At 61.9% G+C, this 21,489-nt stretch overlaps 1 protein-coding gene across 4 annotated transcripts; it reads right to left on the reverse strand.

The window, feature by feature from the left end:
• Nucleotides 1-1,239: 1,239 nt before the first annotated feature.
• On the reverse strand, nt 1,240-14,368 carry RAPGEF3 (Rap guanine nucleotide exchange factor 3). 4 transcript variants are annotated; one of them, XM_063179317.1, is made up of 27 exons: nt 14,168-14,368; nt 10,024-10,077; nt 9,723-9,829; nt 9,530-9,651; nt 9,280-9,454; nt 9,032-9,116; nt 8,738-8,798; nt 8,555-8,631; nt 7,904-8,050; nt 7,698-7,807; nt 7,324-7,412; nt 6,324-6,402; nt 6,043-6,193; nt 5,875-5,957; nt 5,512-5,551; nt 5,145-5,226; nt 4,911-5,057; nt 4,735-4,832; nt 4,480-4,605; nt 3,954-4,135; nt 3,785-3,875; nt 3,478-3,528; nt 3,055-3,142; nt 2,908-2,972; nt 2,712-2,766; nt 2,022-2,093; nt 1,240-1,400 (listed from the first exon to the last, which is right to left on the reverse strand). In XM_063179317.1, exons 1-27 carry the CDS (start codon nt 14,366-14,368, stop codon nt 1,282-1,284), a joined length of 2,757 nt encoding a protein of 918 aa, XP_063035387.1. In that variant the 3' UTR covers nt 1,240-1,281. The 4 variants fall into 4 exon arrangements, 3 of the variants coding, with proteins under 3 accessions (XP_063035387.1, XP_063035388.1, XP_063035389.1); XM_063179318.1 differs by having other exon boundaries at nt 7,324-7,415; nt 14,168-14,315; XM_063179319.1 differs by lacking the exon at nt 14,168-14,368 and adding an exon at nt 13,932-14,027 and having other exon boundaries at nt 7,324-7,415.
• Nucleotides 14,369-21,489: the final 7,121 nt, after the last annotated feature.

A 21,489-nucleotide genomic window follows, 5' to 3' on the forward strand; every position in this document is an offset into this window, starting at 1 on the left:
GTGGCCAACCCTGGCTGGTCCTGGTGGTCCAGAGCCCTCTGGCCTGGCCTGGGCCGGTTCCAGGCAGGGGCAGCATTTGGGGGCACCCCTGGGACCCGACCCCGATGATTTGGGAGCGGCCACAGCCCCAGGACAGGGCGAGAGGCTCCCACCCTGTGCCCCCCACCTGGGCAGGTGAGACCCCACCCCAAACAGCCCCCGAGGATGCTGGGGTGATGCTGGGATCCCTCCCGGAGCAGGGAGCGGGCCCTGCCGTGCCAGCTGGCACGGGAGCGGCGTTCGGTGCAACAAGGGCCGGGTTTGGAGCTCCCTCAGCCCTCAGTCATTTCCTGAGCTGTCCCCTCCTGGTGCCTGCGCTGCGTCACCTCGCCCGGGGCAGCTCCGGGGCCGTCCCCAAGGTCACATCGGAGGTGGAGGAGAAGAACGGGGAGCACAGCCGTGAGTACAAAAATACCTCTATTGCTCTGCCCCGCCTGCCCGGAGCTCAGCGGGGCCGGACCTGAGTCCAGGGCCGAGCTCTGGGGGGCTCCAGCACAGCCGGGGGGGCCATGGGAGCAGAGCCAGGGCTGCCCTGCCGCCGGCAGCTGGGACCCCAACCCTGCTTTGGGCCCCCATCCCTGCTTTGGGCCCCCAACCCTGCTTTGGGCCCCCATCCTTGCTCTGGGCCCCCATCCTTGCTCTGGGCCCCCATCCCTGCTCTGGACCCCCATCCTTGCTCTGGACCCCCGTCCTTGCTCTGGACCCCCATCCCTGCTCCAGAACCCCATCCTTGCTCCGGACCCCCATCCCCATTCTGGACCCCCATCCTTGCTCCAGGCCCCCATCCCTGGTTTGGCCACCCATCATGGTTCTGGACCCCCATCCTCACTCCTGGACCCCCATCCCTGCTCTGGGCACCCGTCCCCATTTTGGGGCCCCATCCTCACTCTGGGCCCCCATTCCTGTTCTGGTGGTCCAAGGATGGTGCCCCATCCCCATTCTGGGCCCCTATCCTCGGTCTGAACCCCCATTCCTGTTCTGGACCCCCATCCCCACTCCAGACCCTATCACCATTCTGGGCACCCATCCCTGCTCTGGACCCCCCATCTCCACTATGGGCCCCCGTCCACATTCTGGGCCCCTCTCCCTGCTCTGGGCACCCATCCTTGGTCTGGACCCCCCATCCCCATTCTGGGCCCCCATCCTTGCTCTGGACCCCCAATTCCCATTCTGGGCCCCCATCCTTGGTCTGGACCCCCATCCCCATTCTGGGCCCCCGTCCCCGCTCCAGCCCCGCTGCCCTCAGGGCTCCAGCTCCCGGGAGAGCCTCAGCAGCTCCTTCTGGCTGTCGATGGCCCTCAGGTGCTGCAGGTAGGCCCAGGTGGACACGGGGTTCCTCACGCTCAGGGACTGCTCCGAGCCTGTGGGGAGGGAGGGATGAGATCAAGGCTGGGGCACAGCCTGTGAGCCTGTCCAGGATCCCTGCAGGATCACCCCATGGACCCCTTGTGTCACCCCAAAACCTCCCCAAACCGCTCTGGACTGGCTCATGGATCCCTCCATGGATCCTTCCATAGATCCTTCCATAGATCCATCCATGGATCCTTCCATAGATCCCTCCATGGATCCCTTCATGGATCCATCCATAGATCCATCCATGGATCCCTCCATAGATCCATCCATGGTTCCCTCCATGCATCCCTCCATGGATCCTTCCATAGATCCATCCATAGATCCATCCATGGATCCTTCCATAGATCCATCCATGGTTCCCTCCATGCATCCCTCCATGGATCCCTCCATAGATCCTTCCACAGATCCATCCATGGATCCCTCCATGGATCCTTCCATGGATCCCTCCATGGATCCCTCCATGGATCCCTCCATAGATCCATCCATAGATCCATCCATAGATCCATCCATGGATCCCTCCATGGATCCCTCCATCTCCATCCCCTCTCCCCCAGCTCAGGGACCCCCTCAGAGCGTTGGGGGTCCCCTGGGGCAGGGTTAGGGGTCTGATTGAGAAGCTCCAGACGTACACGTGGAGATCCTGACGGCCTTGGCGTCCTCGGGCCGGTGAGGGGAGCGGCTCCTCAGCGGGGACAGCGGCGCTGAGGAGCAGAGAGAGGGGGCTCAGCCCCATCCTCAGGGTCTCAGCCCCATCCCCAAGGGTTCAGCCCCATCCCCAGGGTCTCAGCACTGTCCCCAAGGGTTCAGCCCCATCTCCGGGGTCTCAGCCCCATCTCCGGGGTCTCAGCCCCATCCCCAGGGTCTCAGCCCCATCCCCAGGGTCTCAGCCCCATCCCCAGGGTCTCAGCCCCATCTCCATGGCTCCAGCCCCATCCTCAGGGTCTCAGCCCCATCCCCAGGGGCTCAGCCCCATCCCCAGGGGCTCAGCCCCATCCTCAGGGGCTCAGCCCCATCTCCATGGCTCCAGCCCCATCCTCAGGGTCTCAGCCCCATCCCCAGGGTCTCAGCCCCATCCCCAGGGTCTCAGCCCCATCCCCAGGGTCTCAGCCCCATCTCCATGGCTCCAGCCCCATCTCCAGGGTCTCAGCCCCGTCCCCAAGGGTTCAGCCCCATCCCCAGGGTCTCAGCCCCATCCTCAGGGTCTCAGCCCTGTCCCCAAGGGCTCAGCCCCCTCCCCAAGGGTTCAGCCCCATCCCCAGGGCCCCAGCCCTATTTAGGGGACCCTCCAAGCCCCCTCCCCAGCTCCCTGGGGCTCTCACCATGCGCGTGGCCACGGCAGCGCTGCAGGACCCGCACGGTCTTGGCCATCATGTGCTGTGGGTGAGGCACAGAGGTCACCTGCTGCCACCCGGCCCCACCTGGATCCCCAAAACCTCTGTCCCCACCACAGCAGTGCCAGAGCTCTGCCTGCAGGGCACAGCAGGGCCCTCGCGGGGGTCCCCACCCCACTCTCACCATCTTCTCGAAGTTGATGAGGTTCTCGGCCAGGGTGCGATTGCCCTCGTGGATGAAGGTCATGTCTGGGGGGGGGTTTGGGGCTCAGAGCGGGGTCCTTGGGGAGCGCTGGGCACACCCGGGGGGTCCCCAAAAGCAGAGACCCACCTTTGAGCAGCAGGGGCACAAAGGGGATGATGGGGGGACTCAGCTTGGCCACGGCCAGGCGATAGACACGGTGGTTCCACGAGGGGTCCTGGGGACAGGCAGGGACACGGGGGGTGGGGGGACAGGGGCGACAGTGGGACCCCCTCCCCATTGCTCCAGGGGCAAATTCCGCTGGGAAGGGGGACACAGGGCAGGGAAAGGGAACATGGGGCAGGGAAGGGGGACATGGGGCAGGAAAGGGGGACACGTGGAAGGAAGGGGACATGGGGCAGGAAAGGGGGACATGGGGCAGGAAAGGAGGACATGGGGTGGAAAAGGGGACATGGGGCAGGAAAGGGGACATGGGGCAGGAAAGGGGGACATGGGGAAGGAAGGGGACATGGGGCAGGAAAGGGGGACATGGGGCAGAGGGCCTGCGCTCACCAGCATCCTCTCCAGGGCTGAGTGCAGCTTCCGGATCTTATGGGGCAGCCTCTGTGCAGGGACAGGATCAGAGGCTGGCACACCCCTGTGCCACCCCAGAGACCCCCCTGTCCCACCCCAGAGACCCCTGATTGTCCCTCCCCAAAATCCCCCACCTGTCCCACCCAGGGACCCCCCCCCGTTCCATGCAGAGACCCCCAGCTGTCCCACCCCCCTTGTCTGTCCCACCCAGGGACCCCTGTCTGTCCCTCCCCGGGTGTTGTCCCACCCCACAGACCCTCCCTATGCTGTCCCCCCCCTCTGTCACCTCCCAGGTCTTGGCCAGGCGAGTCACGGCCGTGTTGCTCACACCGAACATCACCGCGAAGAAGGAATTCAGGTTCTTCTGCTCCTTGAGGCTGCAGGCGGGGACGGGACGGGTCAGCCATGAGGACGGTGACACAAGGACAGTGACAGGGACAGGGACAGGGACTCACTGCGCCGCCAGCTTGATGAACTTGCGCAGGAGCTGCGCGCGCCGCCCCAGCTCGGGGCACAGGCACAGCTCGGTGGCCACCCAGAACTGCAGCTCGTTGAAGCGCCGCAGCACCCGCGCCAGGTTGGCCGTGGCCACCTCGCGGAACTTGTGCGGCCCCACGATGTAGTGAATCATCTCCACCTGCGTGAGAGGCGCCTCAGGGCTGTCCTGGAGCCCTCCTGGCAGGTGAAGGGTGTCCCAAAACCCTTCCCAGCAGGTGAGGGGTGTCCTGAACCCCCTCTCAGCAGGTGAGGGGTGTCCCAAACCCTGTCTCAGCAGGTCAGGGGTGTCCCAAACCCCTCCTGGCAGGCGAGGGGTGTCCCAAACCCCGTCTCAGCAGGTCAGGGGTGTCCTGAGCCCCTTTCCCATCAGGTAAGGGGTGTCCTGAACCCCCTCCTGGCAGACAAGGGGTGTCCCAAACCCCTTCCCCAGCAGGTCAGGAGTGTCCCAAGCCCCCTCCCAGCCGCTCCCAGCACGGACCACACCTGGTGGATGCTCTTGAAGAGGTTCCAGTCGTAGTCGGTGAGGTGGCTGGCCAGGTCCTTGGAGCTGATCAGGTCCAGCGTGTCCGAGGAGCCGGCGTGGGGGCCCAGCTGCTCGGGGTGGGGGGTCTGGGAACAGGACAGGACCCCTGACCCTTTCTGCTCTCGGTAGGACCCCAAACAGAGGCACTGCAGCCCCCAACCCCTCCAGGGGGGTCCACCCAGTGCTGCCCACCCCAGACCCCACCCCACACTCACCAGGCTGCCCAGCTCGTCCCTGCTGACCACAAAGAGCCTCTCGTTGAGGCCCAGGGCCGTGAACACCCCCAGGGCGTCCTGCGGCAGCACCGCTCGCTCTGCGCGGAGGGAAAGGCGCGGTGACACCGAGGAGGGGACACACACGGGGACAAAGCCACCCCGGGGCGTCCCCTCACCTCCGGCCGAGTTCACCCTGACCAGGACGTGCTCCCGGTCCCGGCGCAGCCGCGGCGCCAGCGCCCGCAGCACGTCCCGCACGGCGGCGTTGACCGGCAGCACCGCCACCAGGCACGAGTGGTCGGCCCTGAAGATCTCGTAGGGCACTGGGGGGGACAGAAGGGACCTCAAAGGGACAGAAGGGACCTCAGTGTCCCCGTGCTGCGGGGACAGTCCTGCTGAGGGGGCAGTACCTTTGTCCTGCGCTCGCAGGGCACAGGTGCTGTCCAGGATCGGCTCCTCGGGGCTCCCGAGCCACATTCCCGAGCTCCGCGCCTGCGGGAGGAGGGACAGACAGGAGGACACGGCCACAGCCACCACCCCTCCTGTGGCGTGTCCTGTGTGACCCCAGCTCCAGGCCTGGGGAAGGTGGGACAGACAGGAGGACACGGCCACAGCCACCACCCCTCCTGTGGTGTGTCCTGTGTGACCCCAGCTCCAGGCCTGGGGAAGGTGGGACAGACAGGAGGACACGGCCACAGCCACCACCCCTCCTGTGGTGTGTCCCCAAAGGGCAGAGGGGACCCAGACCCTGCCCTGTCACCCCTCAGGGGTCCCTACCTTGGGCTGGGGGGACACGCTGCCGTCACCGTTCTCCAGCCTGCGGGAAGGGAAGGGGGAGGATGGAGATGCCGTTCCTGGTGGCAACAGAACTGGGAGCGGCCACCACCAGGGACTGCGGCCACCCCTGGGACTGTGGCCACCTCCGGGGACTGCAGCCACCCCAGGCCACCCCTTGCCCACCTCCGAGCCCCCCCGCCCTACCCAGCTGCACGTGCCACCCTCCCCATGGCCGGGAACCCCCACACTGGGGACAAGGTGGCACCAGAGCCACCCCAAAAGCTCCTCCCCAGGACACCTGTGGTGGCATCAGGGGACATCAGGGGACACTGTGGGACACTGGGGGACACCGCGGGGACTCACGCTCGGGGCCGCCGCCGCTCCTGGCCCTGCTCCTGGCACAGCCCGCCCAGCTGAGGGTCCCGGCTCGCCAGGTCTGCCAGGTTCTGCGGGGACAGGGGGCGCAGGATGAGTGCAGGACAGTCCCTGTGGCGTCACCGCGCCACCCTGGCAGCGCCACCCCGGCCGTACCTGCAGCAGGGCCGTGGTGCTGCGGTCGCCCTGCAGCAGCCGCCCGTAGAGCAGCACCCACTGGCTGACCAGCCGCAGGATCTTGCGCCGCTTGCGCAGGGCGTACGAGGCCTTGTCCTGCTCCGAGCCCTCCAGCGGCTCCGCGCGGAAACTGGCACCGGTCAAGGGCACCAGTGAAACGTGGAGAGGGGCAGGGACCCCCAGGATGGCACCTGGGAGATGGGGAGGCACCCAAGGGTGCTGGAAGGGGGTTTGGGGCCCAGTCCCACACGGAAGGATACTGGTGCAGCAGGGCCCGGCAGAGCTGCGAGGTCGGCATGAACACGGTGTAGGTGAGCAGGAAATCCCCCAGCAGCGTGTCTGCGAGGGACAGGGCACTGTCACTGCTGTCCCCAGCGCCGTGGGGACACGGGGACCCGGCCAAGGATTCTCCACGCCCTGCCTGGGGTGTCTCCACCATGGGGACCCGGCCAAGGATCCCCTGTGCCCTGCTGGTCTGGCCTGGGGTAGCCTGGGGTGTCCCCACCAGGGACAGGGCACTGTCACTGCTGTCCCCAGCGCCGTGGGGACACGGGGACCCGGCCAAGGATTCCCTGTGCCCTGCCTGGGGTGGCCCGGGATGTCCCCACCATTGGGACCCTGCTGGTGGCAGGGCAGATTTTGTTCCTAAACCCCACAGGAGGCGCTGGGTCATTGGGGTGGGATCACAAATCCCAGGGGTCCAGGATGGGATGACAAATCCCAGGGATTGGCCCCAAGGCAGCGCCTTGTCCCCGGCTGCTATTTGTCACCCGCTGGGGACACCTCCTGGGAGTTGTGACCCGCTGGGGACACCTCCTGGGAGTTGTGACCCGCTGGGGACATCTCCTGGGATTTCTGACCCACTGGGGACACCTCCTGGGATTTGTGACCCGCTGGAGACACCTCCCGGGATTTGTGACCGGCTGGGGACACCTCCTGGGATTTGTGACCCGCTGGGGACACCTCCTGGCTCCCGGCTCGTCTGGTTTCTCCTCTCCGAAGGCAGAGGGAGACCGAGAGGCGCCGAGGAGCCTCTCCCGGCCCGGAGGAGCCGCTCCCTCCCCGCCCGGAGCCGCCGCCCTCTCCCGGCCTCGGCTTTTGGGGTTTTTAGCGAGCCCGGGGTGGCACCAGCGGGATTTGGGGTTGGACACCGGGAATGAGGAACCCCCTCGGTGCCCCCAGCCTGTCCCCAGCCCTGTGTCCAGGTGGCTCTGGGATGGCACATGGGGACACCCCCACAGTGGGGACACCCCCACCTACCCACGGGGTCATAGAGGGTGGCATCGAGCCGCATGAACTCCAGCAGGTGCTCCAGGATCTTCTCAGGTGTCCCGGCCATCACCAGGTACCTGCTGGGGACGGGAAGGACAGAGGTGACACCGTGGCCGTGGGCAGGGACACCACGGGCTGGTGACAGCGGTGCCACCACCACGGGCTGGTGACAGCATGGGCTGGCGTCGCTGCTCCTTGTCCCCTTGTTCCTGCCAAAAACTGCCCCGAGGGAGGCTGGAAAGGGCAGAGGGGTGGCTCAGGGGACAAGGGTGGCACCTGCCACCAGGGGCACAGGAATGTCACCTGCCAAAGGGGGACAGGGACACGGGTGTCACCCGCCACCAGGGGCACAGGAGTGTCACCTGCTGCTCCGCGCCGAGGCCGCCTGGCCGCTGCCCCCCTGCAGGTCCTTCTGCAGCACCAGCACCACCTTGCCGTGCTCCTTCAGCCGCACCGTGTTGGCCTCCACGTCCTGGGGGTGATCCCGTCATCAGCCCGGCCGGGATTCCCCAAAGTTCACCCCAAAATCCCCCCAAAATCCCCCCCAGAATCCCCCCCCCGGGCCCACCTTGAGGATGCGGTTGAAGTCCTGCTTGTCCACGCGCAGGAAGTGACAATTGTCCTCGCGCAGGAGGATGGTGGCCGCCCGCGGGGCGTCGTTCACCAGCGCCAGCTGCCCGAAATCGTCCCCCTCGTGCAGGGTGGCCACCAAGCCCTGGGGACATCGTGGAGGGGTGAGGGACAATGACACTGGGCGTCTCCAGAGTGTCCCCAGAGTGTCCCTGCAGTGCAGGGTGGCCACCAAGCCCTGGGGACATCGTGGAGGGGTGAGGGACAATGACACTGGGCGTCTCCAGAGTGTCCCCAGAGTGTCCCTGCAGTGCAGGGTGGCCACCGAGCCCTGGGTAGGTGAGGGATGGTGACACTGGGGTGTCCCCAGAGTGTTCCCATAGTGTCCCCCTCGTGTAGGGTGGCCACCAAGCCCTGGGGACAGCACAGGGGGGGTGAGAGATGGTGACACTGGGGTGTCCCTGGGGTGTCCCCCTCCTTCAGAGTGGCCACCAAGCCCTGGGAACAGTATGGGGGGTGAGGGACAGTGACACCAGGGTGTCCCCAGGGTGTCCCCCTCATGCAGGGTGGCCACCAAGCCCTGGAGAGGTGAGGGATGGTGACACTGGGGTGTCCCCAAGGTGTACCCCCAGCACAGGGACAAACCCACCTTGCCGTGGGTGACCACGTTGACCGAGCCCTTCCAGATGATGTACCAGGAGGTGCCTTTGTCACCTTGGCTGAACACTGCGCCCGGGGAAAGGTGGGAAAATCCTCAATTTTGGGAACAGCTCCAGTGTCCCCGGGCTGGGGACACCCCAGTGTCACCCATGGGGGACTCAGGGTGACTCACAGACAGTGCCTGCACGCTGGTGCCCCTCGAACATCAGCACGGCCGCCAGCTCCCGCTTCACCTGCACAGGGGACAGCGCTGTCACCTCAGCCGGGCCAGCGGGGGACACGGGGACGGGGAATGGCAGGGAAGGGCCAAGGGAGGCACAGAAATGATCAGAGAGGATGTTTACGTGGAAGGAAGGGGGTGCAGAAGGATTTGGGGAGCCGGGACAGGAGCTGATGTGGTTCAGGAGGATTTGGGGGTGAGGGGACACCCTGACCCCGCAGGGTTTGGGGACACGGCCGCGCTCACCGAGTTGGAGAGATGAGCCACGGCTTTGATGTGCAGCAGCTCCTCAAAGATCAGCTCCAGCTCGTCCTGCGTGCGCTGGGCAGGCCTGGGGGGGCCGGGGGGGTCAGCGGCTCCCTGTGCCCCCCTCCCCAGCCCCTTCCCCTCTTTGGGTGACTCTGTTGGGTCCCCCCACCCTCAGCATCCCCGTGGCCGCTCCAGACCCCCCGAGCCGGGTCCAAAAGGTGCCAAGGAGCCCCCGGGGCACTCACGGCTTGCGCAGGGCCATGGAGAGCAGCGCGTCAGGGCCCAGCTGCGCCAGGAACCCCAAAGCCTCCAGCAGCTCCTCGGGCTCCCGCGGCCCCGCGCCGGGCTCGGGGCTCAGCTCCAGCTCGGCAAAGCGGTAAAACTGCGTCTCCTTGTCCTGGAAGTGCCACTCCTGCCTCACTGCGGGGTGACAGCGGCCCTCAGCTCGGTTCTGCACCCCCTGAACCCCCCCAGAGCCCCCCAAAACCCCCTCACCGTGCGTCAGGACCCCGCTGTCCACCAGCACCTGCCCGACGCCCACGGCCTGGCCGCGCGTCTGGACGGCCGCGCCGGCGCTCAGCAGCCAATCCACCAGCTCCTTCCCCGAGCAGCACTGCCTGGGGGGGCACAGGGGGTGAGAACCGCCCGGGACAGCCCCCCCGGAGCCCCCCAGGGCCCCCCGGCCCACCGGTGGTGCCGCAGGTGGTGCTTGTGGTCGCGGATGAGGCCGGGCCGGGAGGTGCTCAGGTGGGCGAAGAGGAGCTTGCCCGCCCTCCAGATCTTCTCCGAGGACGCCTGAGGGTGGCAGGGGGACAAGGGAGATCGTGGGGAGGGGGCTGGGCCGTCACCCGTCCCCCCAGTGCCCCGGGATTGCCGTTGTCCACCCCAGGAATGGCTGAGGAGGATCTCGATGGCTTTGGGGTGTGGGGGTGCTCCAGCCCTCAGCCCCCCAAATTCACCTCCCCGGGGGCTTCCCCGGCCCCCCCCACCTGGGTGATGCTGTGGCCATAGTCCAGGCTGGATTCCGAGTCCAGGAGCGGGGTCTGGAAAACCAAAGGGGAGAGGGTTGGGGGGTTTGTGGGGGCTCTGCTGTGTCCCCATCACCCCACACAGCTGGGGAGGGGTCCTGGCACCCCCAGAGCACCCCCAGCTCTTCACCAGGTGAGGGGCAACACCCAAATCCTGAGTCCAGAACCCCAGTCCTGAATCCAGCACCCAAATCCTGAACCCAGAACCCAAATCCTGAACCCAGCACTCAGATCCTGAATGCAGCGCCCAAATCCCGAACCCAGTGCCCAAATCCTGACCCCAGCACCATTTTCCTGAATCCCGAACCCAAATCCTGAACCCAGAACCCAGTTCTTGAACCCAGCACCAGTTTCCTGAATCCCAAACCCAAATCCTGAATCCAGAACCCAAATCCTGACCCCAGCACCCAAATCCTGACCCCAGCACCCAAATCCTGACCCCAGCACCCAATTCCTGACCCCAGCACCCAATTCCTGACCCCAGCACCAATTCCCTGCATCCAGCACCCATTTCCTCACTCCGGTCCCGCTCTCCAGCTCATTTTTCCCCCAGCTCTCCCCCTCGGGGATGCCCCGGGTAAAAGCAAACGCAGGGAGGGCCGAGCCCCGCCCGGGCCGCGGGGCAGAGGTGCCCGAGCTCCGAGCTCCGAGCCCCGGTGGCGGCGCTGCCCGCGGGCCCCTCCTGGCCACGGCCCTGGATAAACAAGCCCGGCCCGCACCCGTCAGACCAGTTCAGCTTGGAGCGCTCACCCGGCATGGGGCACCCTCCGAGGGACGCCCACCCGCACGGGGGGCACCCCCAGGGGGCGTTTTGGGGTCCCTTTCCCCGCTGTGGGGGTCCCACAGAGCACGGGAGGGCACCCAAACATTGGTGTCTGCAGGGATCCTCCTGGGGTGTGGGTGGGGAGGCTGGGGCAATCCCGGATGGATTTCCAGTTGAGGAGGGCAGGAATTAATTAGTGCAGGAGTTAATTAGCGCAGGATCCTCGAGGTGAACCTCCACCTGCTCCCGGCGCTTCTCAACGGCTCAGGAGGATTTGGAGGAGCCACGAGCGGCTCTGGGAACGCTGCAGGGATGTGTGTCACCTGGCCATGGTGTCACCAAGGCAGGGACACCACTCCTGAACCGGCCACAGTGTCCCCAAGGCTTGGACACTGCTCCTGAGCCAGCCACAGTGTCCCCAAGGCTTGGACACTGCTCCTGAGCTGGCCACAGTGTCCCCAAGGCTGGGACACTGCTCCTGAGCTGGCCACAGTGTCCCCAAGGCAGGGACACGGTGACTCAGGCGCTCTGCAAACTCTGCTGAGCCCCGTGACGGCTGCGGCGAGCAGGAACCGCTCCGAGCAAATGTTTGCAAACTTTGCAAATGGGAGCTGGGAGGTGGCCGGGACACGGGGCTGCTCTGGAGACATGGAGGTGCCAGCCGTGGGAACAGGAGCTCCCCATCACCCTTTGGGTGTAGGAGGTCCCTGTCACCCATGGGAGCAGGAGATCTGTGTCACCCATGGGACCCTGTCACCCTCTGGGTGCAGGAGGTCCCCGTCACCTCTTGGTTCGTGCCACCAAACGGGTGCAGGTGACGCCCCGGTGTCCCTCTGCCCCGGTGTCCCTCTGCCCCGGTGTCCCTCTGCCCAGGTCCCCAAAGGGCCTCAGCCGTCCCCCAGCACAGAGCCCCCTCTGCCGTCCCCCTCTGCCCTTGGGGCCCAGAGCCAGGCCGCGCTCCAAGGACACCGAAAGAGACACAAAAACCCCGCTCAAGGACCCGATTCCTCCTTCCCGGGATTCCTCGCTGCTCTGGAATCACCCAAACCCCCTTACTGTCCCCAAACCCCCTCCCTGGAGCACCCACCGGGGGTCAGGACCCTCAGGACGCCCCCAGCCCCCTCCCCGTGACTCCGTGGCTCCAGCAGCTTCCTAAGGAGTCGCCTTTTCCACCTTCCTGCCCACGGGATCCTGCCTTTCTCCGGGATTCCGGCAGCGCCGGGCGCCCGGCCAAGGCCGCCAGCGGCCGTTCCGCGCCCGCGGCCGCTTTTGTTTGTTTGGGATGCCGAGGAAAACAAGCGCGGCTATTTCGGGCCTCGGGGCTCCGGAGAAAGCCCTCGCCCATCCGCAGCCTCCGCAGGCCGGGGCTCGGCGCTGCATCCTCTGGGACGGGGCTGGGATCCCACGGGACGGGGATGGGCACCCTCGGGATGGGCTCAGCGCCCCCAAAATGGGCTCAGCACCCCCCACGATGGGGCTGGGCACCCTCGGGATGGGCTCAGCACCCCCGAAATGGGCTCAAGCACCCCCCAGGATGGGGCTGGGCACCCTCGGGATGGGCTCAGCAACCCTGGGATGGGGTTTGGCATCCCCGCGACGGGGCTGGGCATCCCCGAGATGGGCTTGGTACACCCGGGATGGGCTCAGCGCCCCCAGGACAGGGCTGAGCACCCCCCAAGACACAGCTTGGTACACCTGGGATGGGCTCAGCGCCCCCAGGATGGGGCTTGGCACCCCTGGGATGGGCTTGGGGACCAGTTCCGACTCTGTTGTCCTCACCAGGGACTGGCACAGCGGCACTTTTGGCTGGCACAGTGGCACCTGTCACTGGCACAGCGGCACCTGTCCCCTGGGAAGGATGGAGCCACCTGGGGACACCACTGTCCTTTGGAGCCAGGAGGGATTTGCTGGGATCAGATCCCCAAGGGGGATGAGATGGAGCCAGAAGTTTCCAGGAGCTTCCAGCAACAGGGACAAGGGACCTGTGTGGCTCCTGAGGCATTTCCCTGCCCCAGGAGTGGCTGTGCTGGGACAAAATCCCCCTTTCCCTGCTGGAATCGGCTCCAGTGCCCTCAATCCCTGGGTGTCCCCACAGAGGGGACGCTCCTGCCGTGCCACAGGTGCCACTGCTGCCAGGGCTGGTGGGATTTATCCCAGTTCAGCCCAGGAACGCTCCAGGCCTGCTGCTCACCCCGGCCTTAGCGTCCCTCCAAAGCCCACCCCAAAGTCTGCTCCGAAAAGTTTTGGAGAGAAAAACAAATCGGGAAGAAAAGGAAAAAACGAGGAAAACTTATCTGGGAGGGAGCCCCTGCGTTGCATGGAAATGCCCAAAGGGGAGGTGTCCCCTAAAATAATTCCACTTTTTGCTTGAAAAGCGTCCCAGGCCGAGCAGTGAGGGAAGGGGAAGGACGCAAAGCTCCGGAAGCTCTGCCGGGGCTCCAGGGTCACCTCCCCGCCTGGAGGGGACAAGGAGGGACCGAGAGGGGACAAGGAGGGGCCGAGAGCAGGGCCAGGGACCCCCGGGACCACCCCTCAGCTCCCGGGGCCAGAACGGAGCCGGGCGGGGAGGTCGTGATGGCAGGGGCCAGATCCCTACCGGGGAACGCTGCGTGTCCCCGGAATGTCCCCCCGGAATGTCCCCCCGCCCCTGGAATGTCCCCCCGCCCCTGGAATGTCCTTCCTGCTGGGATGCGCCGCCGGGCACCTGGCACCGGGCTCGCTTCACGCCTGGCCGCCCGTTCCGCTCCGCTCCGCCCGTCCCAGCCCGCGCAGCTCACCTGCAGCCTCACCCGGCCCTTGTGAGCTCACCTGGCTCCCTGTGCCCTCACCTGGCCCCCCGTGCCCTCACCTGGCTCCCTGTGCCATCCCTGGCTCCCTGTGCCCTCACCTGGCCCCCCGTGCCCTCACCTGGCCCCCCGTGCCCTCACCTGGCTCCCTGTGCCATCCCTGGCTCCCTGTGCCCTCACCTGGCCCCCCGTGCCCTCCCTGGCCCCCCGTGCCCTCACCTGGCCCCCCGTGCCCTCACCTGGCTCCCTGCACGCCTGGATTCACTCCCGGTACCCTCACCTGGTTCCTCCCTCCCTCACCTGGCTCCTCGTAGCCTCACCTGGCTCCTGGCACGCCTGGATTCACTCCCCGTGCTCTCGCCTGGCTCCCTGCACTCCTGGACTCCTTCCCCTCCTCTCATTCCCAAATTCCCGGGGCTGGAGAGACCCCGGCCCCACTGACCATGGGGATCTGGGGACACGCTGCCCCGGCCCCACTGACCCAGCGGATTTTGGGGCGCGCTCCCCTCACTCTCCCAGCGGATTTGGGGGCGCGCTCCCCCCATTCCCCACTCACCCAGCGGATCCCCTGGATGCGGGGCAGGCTCCCCCCGGCCCCCTCCAGCCGCACGTCGTAGCTGGAGCTCCGGAACAAGTGCATCCTCCTGAGCAGCCCCGGGAGCCGCGCTCCGTCCGCTCCGGGACCCCCGGGGGGCTCCGGCCCCGCTCGCCGCGCCCCCCCGGCCGCCGCCCCCGGCCCGGCCCCGCGCACCTTCATGCGGCGGGGGGCGGCGAGGCCGTGGCGGCGCCGGGGCTGCTCCGCGGCTCCTCGGGACGGGGCCGGGCTGGGGAGCGGCTCCGCCGCCGCCGCCGCCGCCGCGCCGGGCCCGCCCCGGGAACGGCAGCTCCGCCCGCCGCCCCTCCCCGGCTCCCACGGCCCCGCACCGGGACCTGCGGCGGGAGGGACCCCCGGGAGCCGCCCCCGGCCATGGGGGAGGCACCGCCGGGACCCCCGAGACCCCCGGGAGGCGCCCTCGGCCATGGGGGAGGCACAGCCCCGACCATCGGGACCCCCGGGAGGCGCCCCCGGCCATGGGGGAGGCACAGCCGGGACCTCCGAGACCCGCCCTCGGCCATGAGGGAGGCACAGCCGGGACCCCCGAGACCCCCGGGAGCCGCCCCCGGCCATGGGGGAGGCACCGCCGGGACCCCCGAGACCCCCGGGAGGCGCCCTCGGCCATGGGGGAGGCACAGCCCCGACCCCCGGGACCCCCGGGAGCCGCCCTCGGCCATGAGGGAGGCACAGCCGGGACCCCCGGGAGCCGCCCTCGGCCATGGGGGAGACACAGCCCCGACCCCCGGGAACTCCGGGACCCCCGGGACTGGGTTTTGGGGGTCTCGAGAAGTCCCTGAGCAACTCAAACACGGGGGTTTGGGGAGGACACGGGAGGCTCCCCTGCCCTGCCCAGTCTGGTGGGGGGACCCAGAGAGGCTGGAAGAGGGAGGGGCTTTGTACTGGGAATGGTTTGTACTGGAAATGGTTTGCACTGGGAATGGATTGTATTCAGAATGGATTGCACTGGGAATGGTTTTCACTAGGAATGGTTCATACTGGGAATGGATTGCACTGGGAATGGTTCATACTGGGAATGGATTGCACTGGGAATGGTTCATACTGGGAATGGATCGTACTGGGAATGTTTCATACTGGGAATGGATTGCACTGGGAATGGTTCATACTGGGAATGGTTTGTACTGGGAATGGTTTGCACTGGGAATGGATTGTATTCAGAATGGATTGCACTGGGAATGGTTTTCACTAGGAATGGTTCATACTGGGAATGGATTGCACTGGGAATGGTTCATACTGGGAATGGATCGCACTGGGAATGGTTTGTACTGGGAGTGGTTCATACTGGGAATGGATCGCACTGGGAATGGTTTGTACTGGGAGTGGTTCATACTGGGGAGGTGGCCCCCAGCCCCCAGCTGGAGCAAAGCTGGGGTGGGGCCCAGCGGTCCTGGCAGAGCTTTTGCTGGGGTTTTTGGCCAAAAAGGAAAGGGGTTTCTGCCAAAAGGAGCCTTTACTTCTGAAATAAATCCCGATTTTTAAAATCCAAATTCCAATCTGCCTTTAAACCGGCCCCCACCCCAGCTGGAGCAGGGATGGGAATCGTCAGCTGGACTCGAGGAATTTGGGGAAGAGCCTTGAGCCTCCCCTTTTGCCCCTCCTGCCCAGGCACCCGAGTGCCTCTGGGGATCACACTGGGGTCCCCAGTCTGTCCCTCCAGGCTGGGGCCTTCCTTGGGCTCATCCTTGAGGACAGATCCTGACCTTCCTCCCCTCGATCCCTCTGCCTCTGCGAGTGCCTGGAGGCCAAGGAGGCTTTTCCCGGGATTCCTGGGGTCTCCAGGACCACCAGAACCTCCCCGGGCTCAGTCCCCATTCCCCAGGAGCTGCTCTGGGGCTCTTCCAGCCGGGCTCCCCTCGCACGGGATCCCGGGATCCGTGCACAGACACGTCCCCCCATGCAAATCAGAGCTCATTAAGGCAAGGAGGAAGAGGCTGAGGAAGGCAGCAGAGCCCGGGCAGCCCCACCCCGGCAGCCCAAGGAGAGGAGAGGCACCTGCCCGGGCCCTGCGGCGGGACTGCGGGCGGTTCCTCCTTGGGATGAGGCTCCACCACCCCATTCCAACCACATTCCTATTCCAACGTTCCCCATTGCAATCCCATTCCAACCTCATTCCTATCCCAATCCCATCCCACCCCATTCCAACCCCATTCCTATCCCAATCCCACCCCATTCCAATCCCATTCCTATCCCAATCCCATCCCAATCACATTCCATTTTATCCCATCCTATCCAATCCCATTCCAATCCCAATCCCACCCTATCACGTTCCATTTTATCCCACCCCATTCCAACCACATTCCTACCCCAATCCCATCCTATCCCACCCTATCGCATTCCATTTTATCCCACCCTATCCAATCCCATTCCTATCCCAATCCCACCCTATCTCATTCCATTTTATCCCACCCTTTCCATCCCATTCCAATCCCAGCCTATCCCATTCCAACCCCATTCCTATCCCAATCCCATCCCATCCCATTCCATTTTATCCCACCCTATCCAACCCCATTCCAATCCCAATCCCACCCTATCTCATTCCATTTTATCCCACCCTATCCAATCCCATTCCTATCCCAATATCATCCTATCCCACCCTTTCCCATCCCACTACAATCCCATTCTATCCCACTCAAATCCAACCCAATCCCATCCCATTCCTATCCTATCCCAATCCAATCCCATTCTATCCCACCCTATCCCATCCCATCCTTTCCATCCCATTCCCATTCCCAATCCCATTTCAAACCCAGCAATGAGGGTCCCCTCACCCCTCTCTTTTCCCACCCCTCATTCCTGGGAACGGCTCCCATTTTTCTATTTTTAGTCCTATGAGAAGGATGAGACAGTACAGATGTTATAACTCATGTTATAACCACAATCAGAAGCCGACTATTTCTTAATTATAATACAAAAGATATTATATAATATGATATGATATAATATAAATATTGTATTATCAGTATTATATTATTAATATTGTAGAATTAATACAGTATACTTTAAATTTTAATGTGTAAAATATAACCCATATAATTTTAATATTTAAAATATTATATAATTATACATATGGAAATATATAAATTATATGTATTAATTATAGAAATATTATATAATTATATATATTATGCAATTATAATACATAACATAAGCGTTTCTTGACCTACCAAATTTTCCACAAATGCATTTCCCACATCCCCAAGGTGTCCCTGGGGTGTCCCTGGTCCCTCACTCCGCTCCAGGTGCAGGGTCACCGATCCCGGCCCTTCCCGGGGGCTGCAGCCGCTGCTGCCCCGCCAGCTCTGCCTTATCACCCTCTTATCGCTCCTTTAACCCCGCTCGTTCGGCTCCACTTGGACAATCATTAATTAAATTAATTAACGGCGGGTCCCTGCTGGCTTTGGGGCAGTTCTGGCCTCTCCGCCCTCCTGGCAGGAATCTCTTCCTGAAATCCCAGATCCTAAAGGGATAAAAAAATCCATAGGGCAGCAAATGCTGACCCTGCTCCCAAATCCTAAACTGGGTTTGCAGATCCACCTGAGCCTGCTCCCAAATCCTAAAATGGATTTACAGATCCATCTGACCCTGCTCCCAAATCCTAAACTGGGTTTGCAGATCCACCTGACCCTGCTCCCAAATACTAAATGGGTTTGCAGATCCAGCTGACCCTGCTCCCAAATCCTAAAGTGGATTTACAGATCCATCTGACCCTGCTCCCAAATCCTAAAGTGGATTTACAGATCCATCTGACCCTGCTCCCAAATCCTAAAGTGGATTTACAGATCCATTTGACCCTGCTCCCAAATACTAAACTGAGTTTGCAGATCCATCTGGCCCTGCTCCCAAATCCTAAAGTGGATTTACAGATCCATTTGACCCTGCTCCCCATCCCTTGCCCCCCTCAAAGGCAGAATGGAGTGAAATCCAAGTTAAACCCCAATATTTTCACTCCACCCCCTATTTTGGCTCCATTTCCCTGGAATGAGCGGCCGGGTCTCATCCCTGGGCAGGGCAGAAATTCCAGGAGGGACCTGGGAGCTCTGGGTGTTCCCCAGGAGGGTTTGGTGGCAGCTGGGGGTGCAGAAATCTCTGTATTTATCATCTCCCCGGTTCGCCGGGACACGGCCACAAATCAGCCCCGAAAATCCAATCCTGGTGAAAACGGTTGGGAATTTACAGCGCTCCCAACACTGCGGGTTTATCCTTTAATGCTGCTGCTTTATGCATTTCTCTCCCTCCAACCCTATTTATTTCCTGTTTATTGGCCCAGCCTCCCCTAATTTATGTTTTCATTACTTTGATTAACGCCCCTGCTCCCCTGACATCGTTATTCCGGCGCAGCTCCCCCAAACCCTCGGTGTTAAATAATCCTCGGATTTAGCCGGGATGATTTGTAATTTAATAAGCGGCTCCGGCGCCGTGTTTTATCTCCTAATTGGGCCGGAATTAGCAGCGATTCCGGAATTAACGCAAATTATGGGACGCCCCTTGTTGTTGCACGGGGTTTTATTGGGTTGGAACAACAGCTTCAGGAATTATCTGAGCAGCGTTCCCCAATTCTGGGCGTGATTCATTTCTGGATTTTCCACGGGTGACAGCTCAGGCGGGAATTGCTGCCGTGGAGGGGAAGCTGCTCCTGAGGGAAGAAGGAAGGAAGGAAGGAAGGAGAGTTTTGGTCTCCCAGGTGGTTTAATTTCATTCCCTCATTATCATCCGGGGAACGTGATGTGTCTTGTTCTCCCGGTCGTTCCGTGCCCGCTCGGCTCCTTCCTGAAACAATTCCCAGGTTTGCGTCTCCGAGGAGCTGCAGGCGCCTCGGGTCTGAGGCCAGCAAGGGCTGAGCGTCCAGAAAACCGTGGAAAAGTGTGGAAAAGTGGAATTGTTCAAATTGGGAAAGCCGCTAAGGTCACTGAGTCCCACCAGTAACCCAGAGAGAGGAGAAAGAAAAGCAATGCCTTTCCCAAAGGTGGGATTTGATATTTCCAAAGATGAGATTTGTTTCTTTTTCCCAAATATGGGATTTGTTTCTCCCAAAGATGGAATTTGTTTTTTCCCAAAGATGGGATTTGTTTCTGTTTCCCAAATATGGGATTTGTTTTTCCCAAAGATGGGATTTGTTTTTCCCAAAGATGGGATTTGTTTCTTCCCAAAGATGGGATTTATTTGTGTTTCCCAAAGATGGAATTTGTTTTTTCCCAAAGATGGGATTTATTTTTTCCCAAATATGGGGTTTTTTTTTCCCAAAGATGGGGTTTATTTTTCCCCAAAGCTGGGATTTATTTCTGTTTCCCAAGGGTGGAATTTGTTTCTGTTTCCCAAATACAGGATTTGTTTTTCCCAAGAGTGGGATTTATTTTTCCCAAAGATTGGATTTGTGACCATTCCCCACACCAGGACAAGCCGGGACCTCCCCATTTCCTCAACTTTTCCCTCTTCCTTTCCCCTTTGGGCCTTTGGCATTTCTGGGCTCTCAGCCCCAGCTCCTCCCGTGGCTGAAAATGTTCCTTCAAAAGGGACAAAACAAAACGGCCTCAAGGCCAAACCCTCGGGACAGAGCTCCAGTTTGTTCCCACTCTCGGGAAGCAAACAGGGCTGTCCCATCCCCGCTGATTTTCCTCCTTTTGTTCCCAGCTCCAGCCCGGGGAGGGAGGAGGAGGAGGGAGGAGGAGGAAGGATCCCTCATCCGGTAAATCCGGCTGTTCCCCAGCTGTTCCCGAGGCTGGGGCAGCAGCGATAACCGGGAAAGCTCCGGGGCAACCACAGGTGCTGGGGAGCGGGGCCAAGGTCCACAGCCCTGGAAAGAAACACAGGTGGCACCTCAGGTGAGCTGCTGCCTGGGGTGGGCAGTGCCAAAAACGCCAATTTTGGGTCAAAAAATGAAAAAAAATGGGTGGGAGCTGCTGGGCTGGGATGTGGTGGAGGAGCAGGAACATTGCTGTTCCCACCTGGAGTGGTTCCTCCTCCTCTTCGTGTTCTCATTTCCATCCCATCCACCTCTGGAAAATCCAGGTGTCATCTGAAGCTGCTGCCTGGGGTGGGCAGTGCCAAAAAAGCCAATTTTGGGTCAAAAAGTGAAAAAAACGGGTGAGAGCTGCTGGACTGGGATGTGGTGGAGAAGCAGGAACATCGCTGTTCCCACCTGGAGCAGTTCCTCCTCCTCCTCCTCCTCTTTGTGTTCTCATTTCCATCCCATCCACCTTTGGAAAATCCAGGTGCCTGAGGTAGGCAGTGCTGAGGAAGCCAATTTTGGGTCAAAAAGTGAAAAAAATGGGTGGGAGCTGCTGGGCTGGGGTGCGGTGGAGAAGCAGGAACATCGCTGTTCCCACCTGGAGTGGTTCCTCCTCCTCTTCTTGTTCTCATTTCCATTTCATCCACCTTTAGAAAATCCAGGTGCCTGGGGTAGGCAGTGCTGAGGAAGCCAATTTTGGGTCCAAAAAGTGAAAAACCAAAAACCAAACAAAAAAATCAAAAGAACCCCACAAAAACGCAATTAAAAAAAAATCAAAAATACAACAAAAAAATCCCCAACCAAACCAACCAAAAAACCCCAAAAAACCCCCCAAAAAACCCCAAGAAAAACAAAAAACCCACCGTGAAACAAACCCCAAAAGGCCAAAAAAAATCTCTCAGAAAACCCAAAAAAAGAACCAAAAAAACCCCTAAAAAATCAAAAAAACAACCCCAGATTTTGCTCCTCCTTGGCTCTGAGCCGTTCCCCACCTGCACAAAAATCACCCCAGAGCATCCCCAAGGCTCGGGCAGAGTCAGCAGAGCCGGGATGACAAAATGGGCCCCGAAATTCCCGGGGGGAATTGGGCGAGGAGGAGCCGATCTCGGATCTCGGATCTCTGATCTCACCTGGCGCTGCTGACGCCGCTCGTTCCCTCCTGCATTCCTGCAGCCGCAGCAGGAAATGCAATTTTGCAGGAAATGCAATTTTTCAGGAAATGCAATTTTTCAGGAAATGGAATTTTGCAGGAAATGCAATTTTTCAGGAAATGCAATTTTGCAGGAAACGGAATTTTGCAGGAAATGGAATTTTGCAGGAAATGGAATTTTGCAGGAAATGGAATTTTGCAGGAAATGCAATTTTTCAGGAAATGCAATTTTTCAGGAAATGCAATTTTGCAGGAAATGCAATTTTGCAGGAAATGCAATTTTTGCTTCGCTGCCCTCGAAGTTTTCACGCTCAAAATCCCACGGCGGGGCGGGAGCTGCGAGTCCTTGGGCAAGGACGGCCGGGGTTTTGGGGTTTTCATGGGGTTTTT

This window comes from Melospiza melodia, chromosome 31, assembly GCF_035770615.1.
Source record: "Melospiza melodia melodia isolate bMelMel2 chromosome 31, bMelMel2.pri, whole genome shotgun sequence".
In the NCBI taxonomy this organism is placed as follows: Eukaryota; Metazoa; Chordata; class Aves; order Passeriformes; family Passerellidae; genus Melospiza; species Melospiza melodia.

Bases quoted from the DNA above. Each gene is read 5' to 3' on its own strand.
- RAPGEF3 (XM_063179317.1), bottom strand. From the start codon at position 14,368: ATGAAGGTGCGCGGGGCCGGGCCGGGGGCGGCGGCCGGGGGGGCGCGG. The intron at 5,227-5,511 runs GTAGGGACCCCT...CTCCTCCCGCAG, and splicing joins GCGTGTCCCCCCAGCCCAAG to GCGCGGAGCTCGGGAATGTG. The intron at 3,529-3,784 runs GTGACAGAGGGG...GTCCCTGCACAG, and splicing joins GCCTGGCCAAGACCTGGGAG to AGGCTGCCCCATAAGATCCG.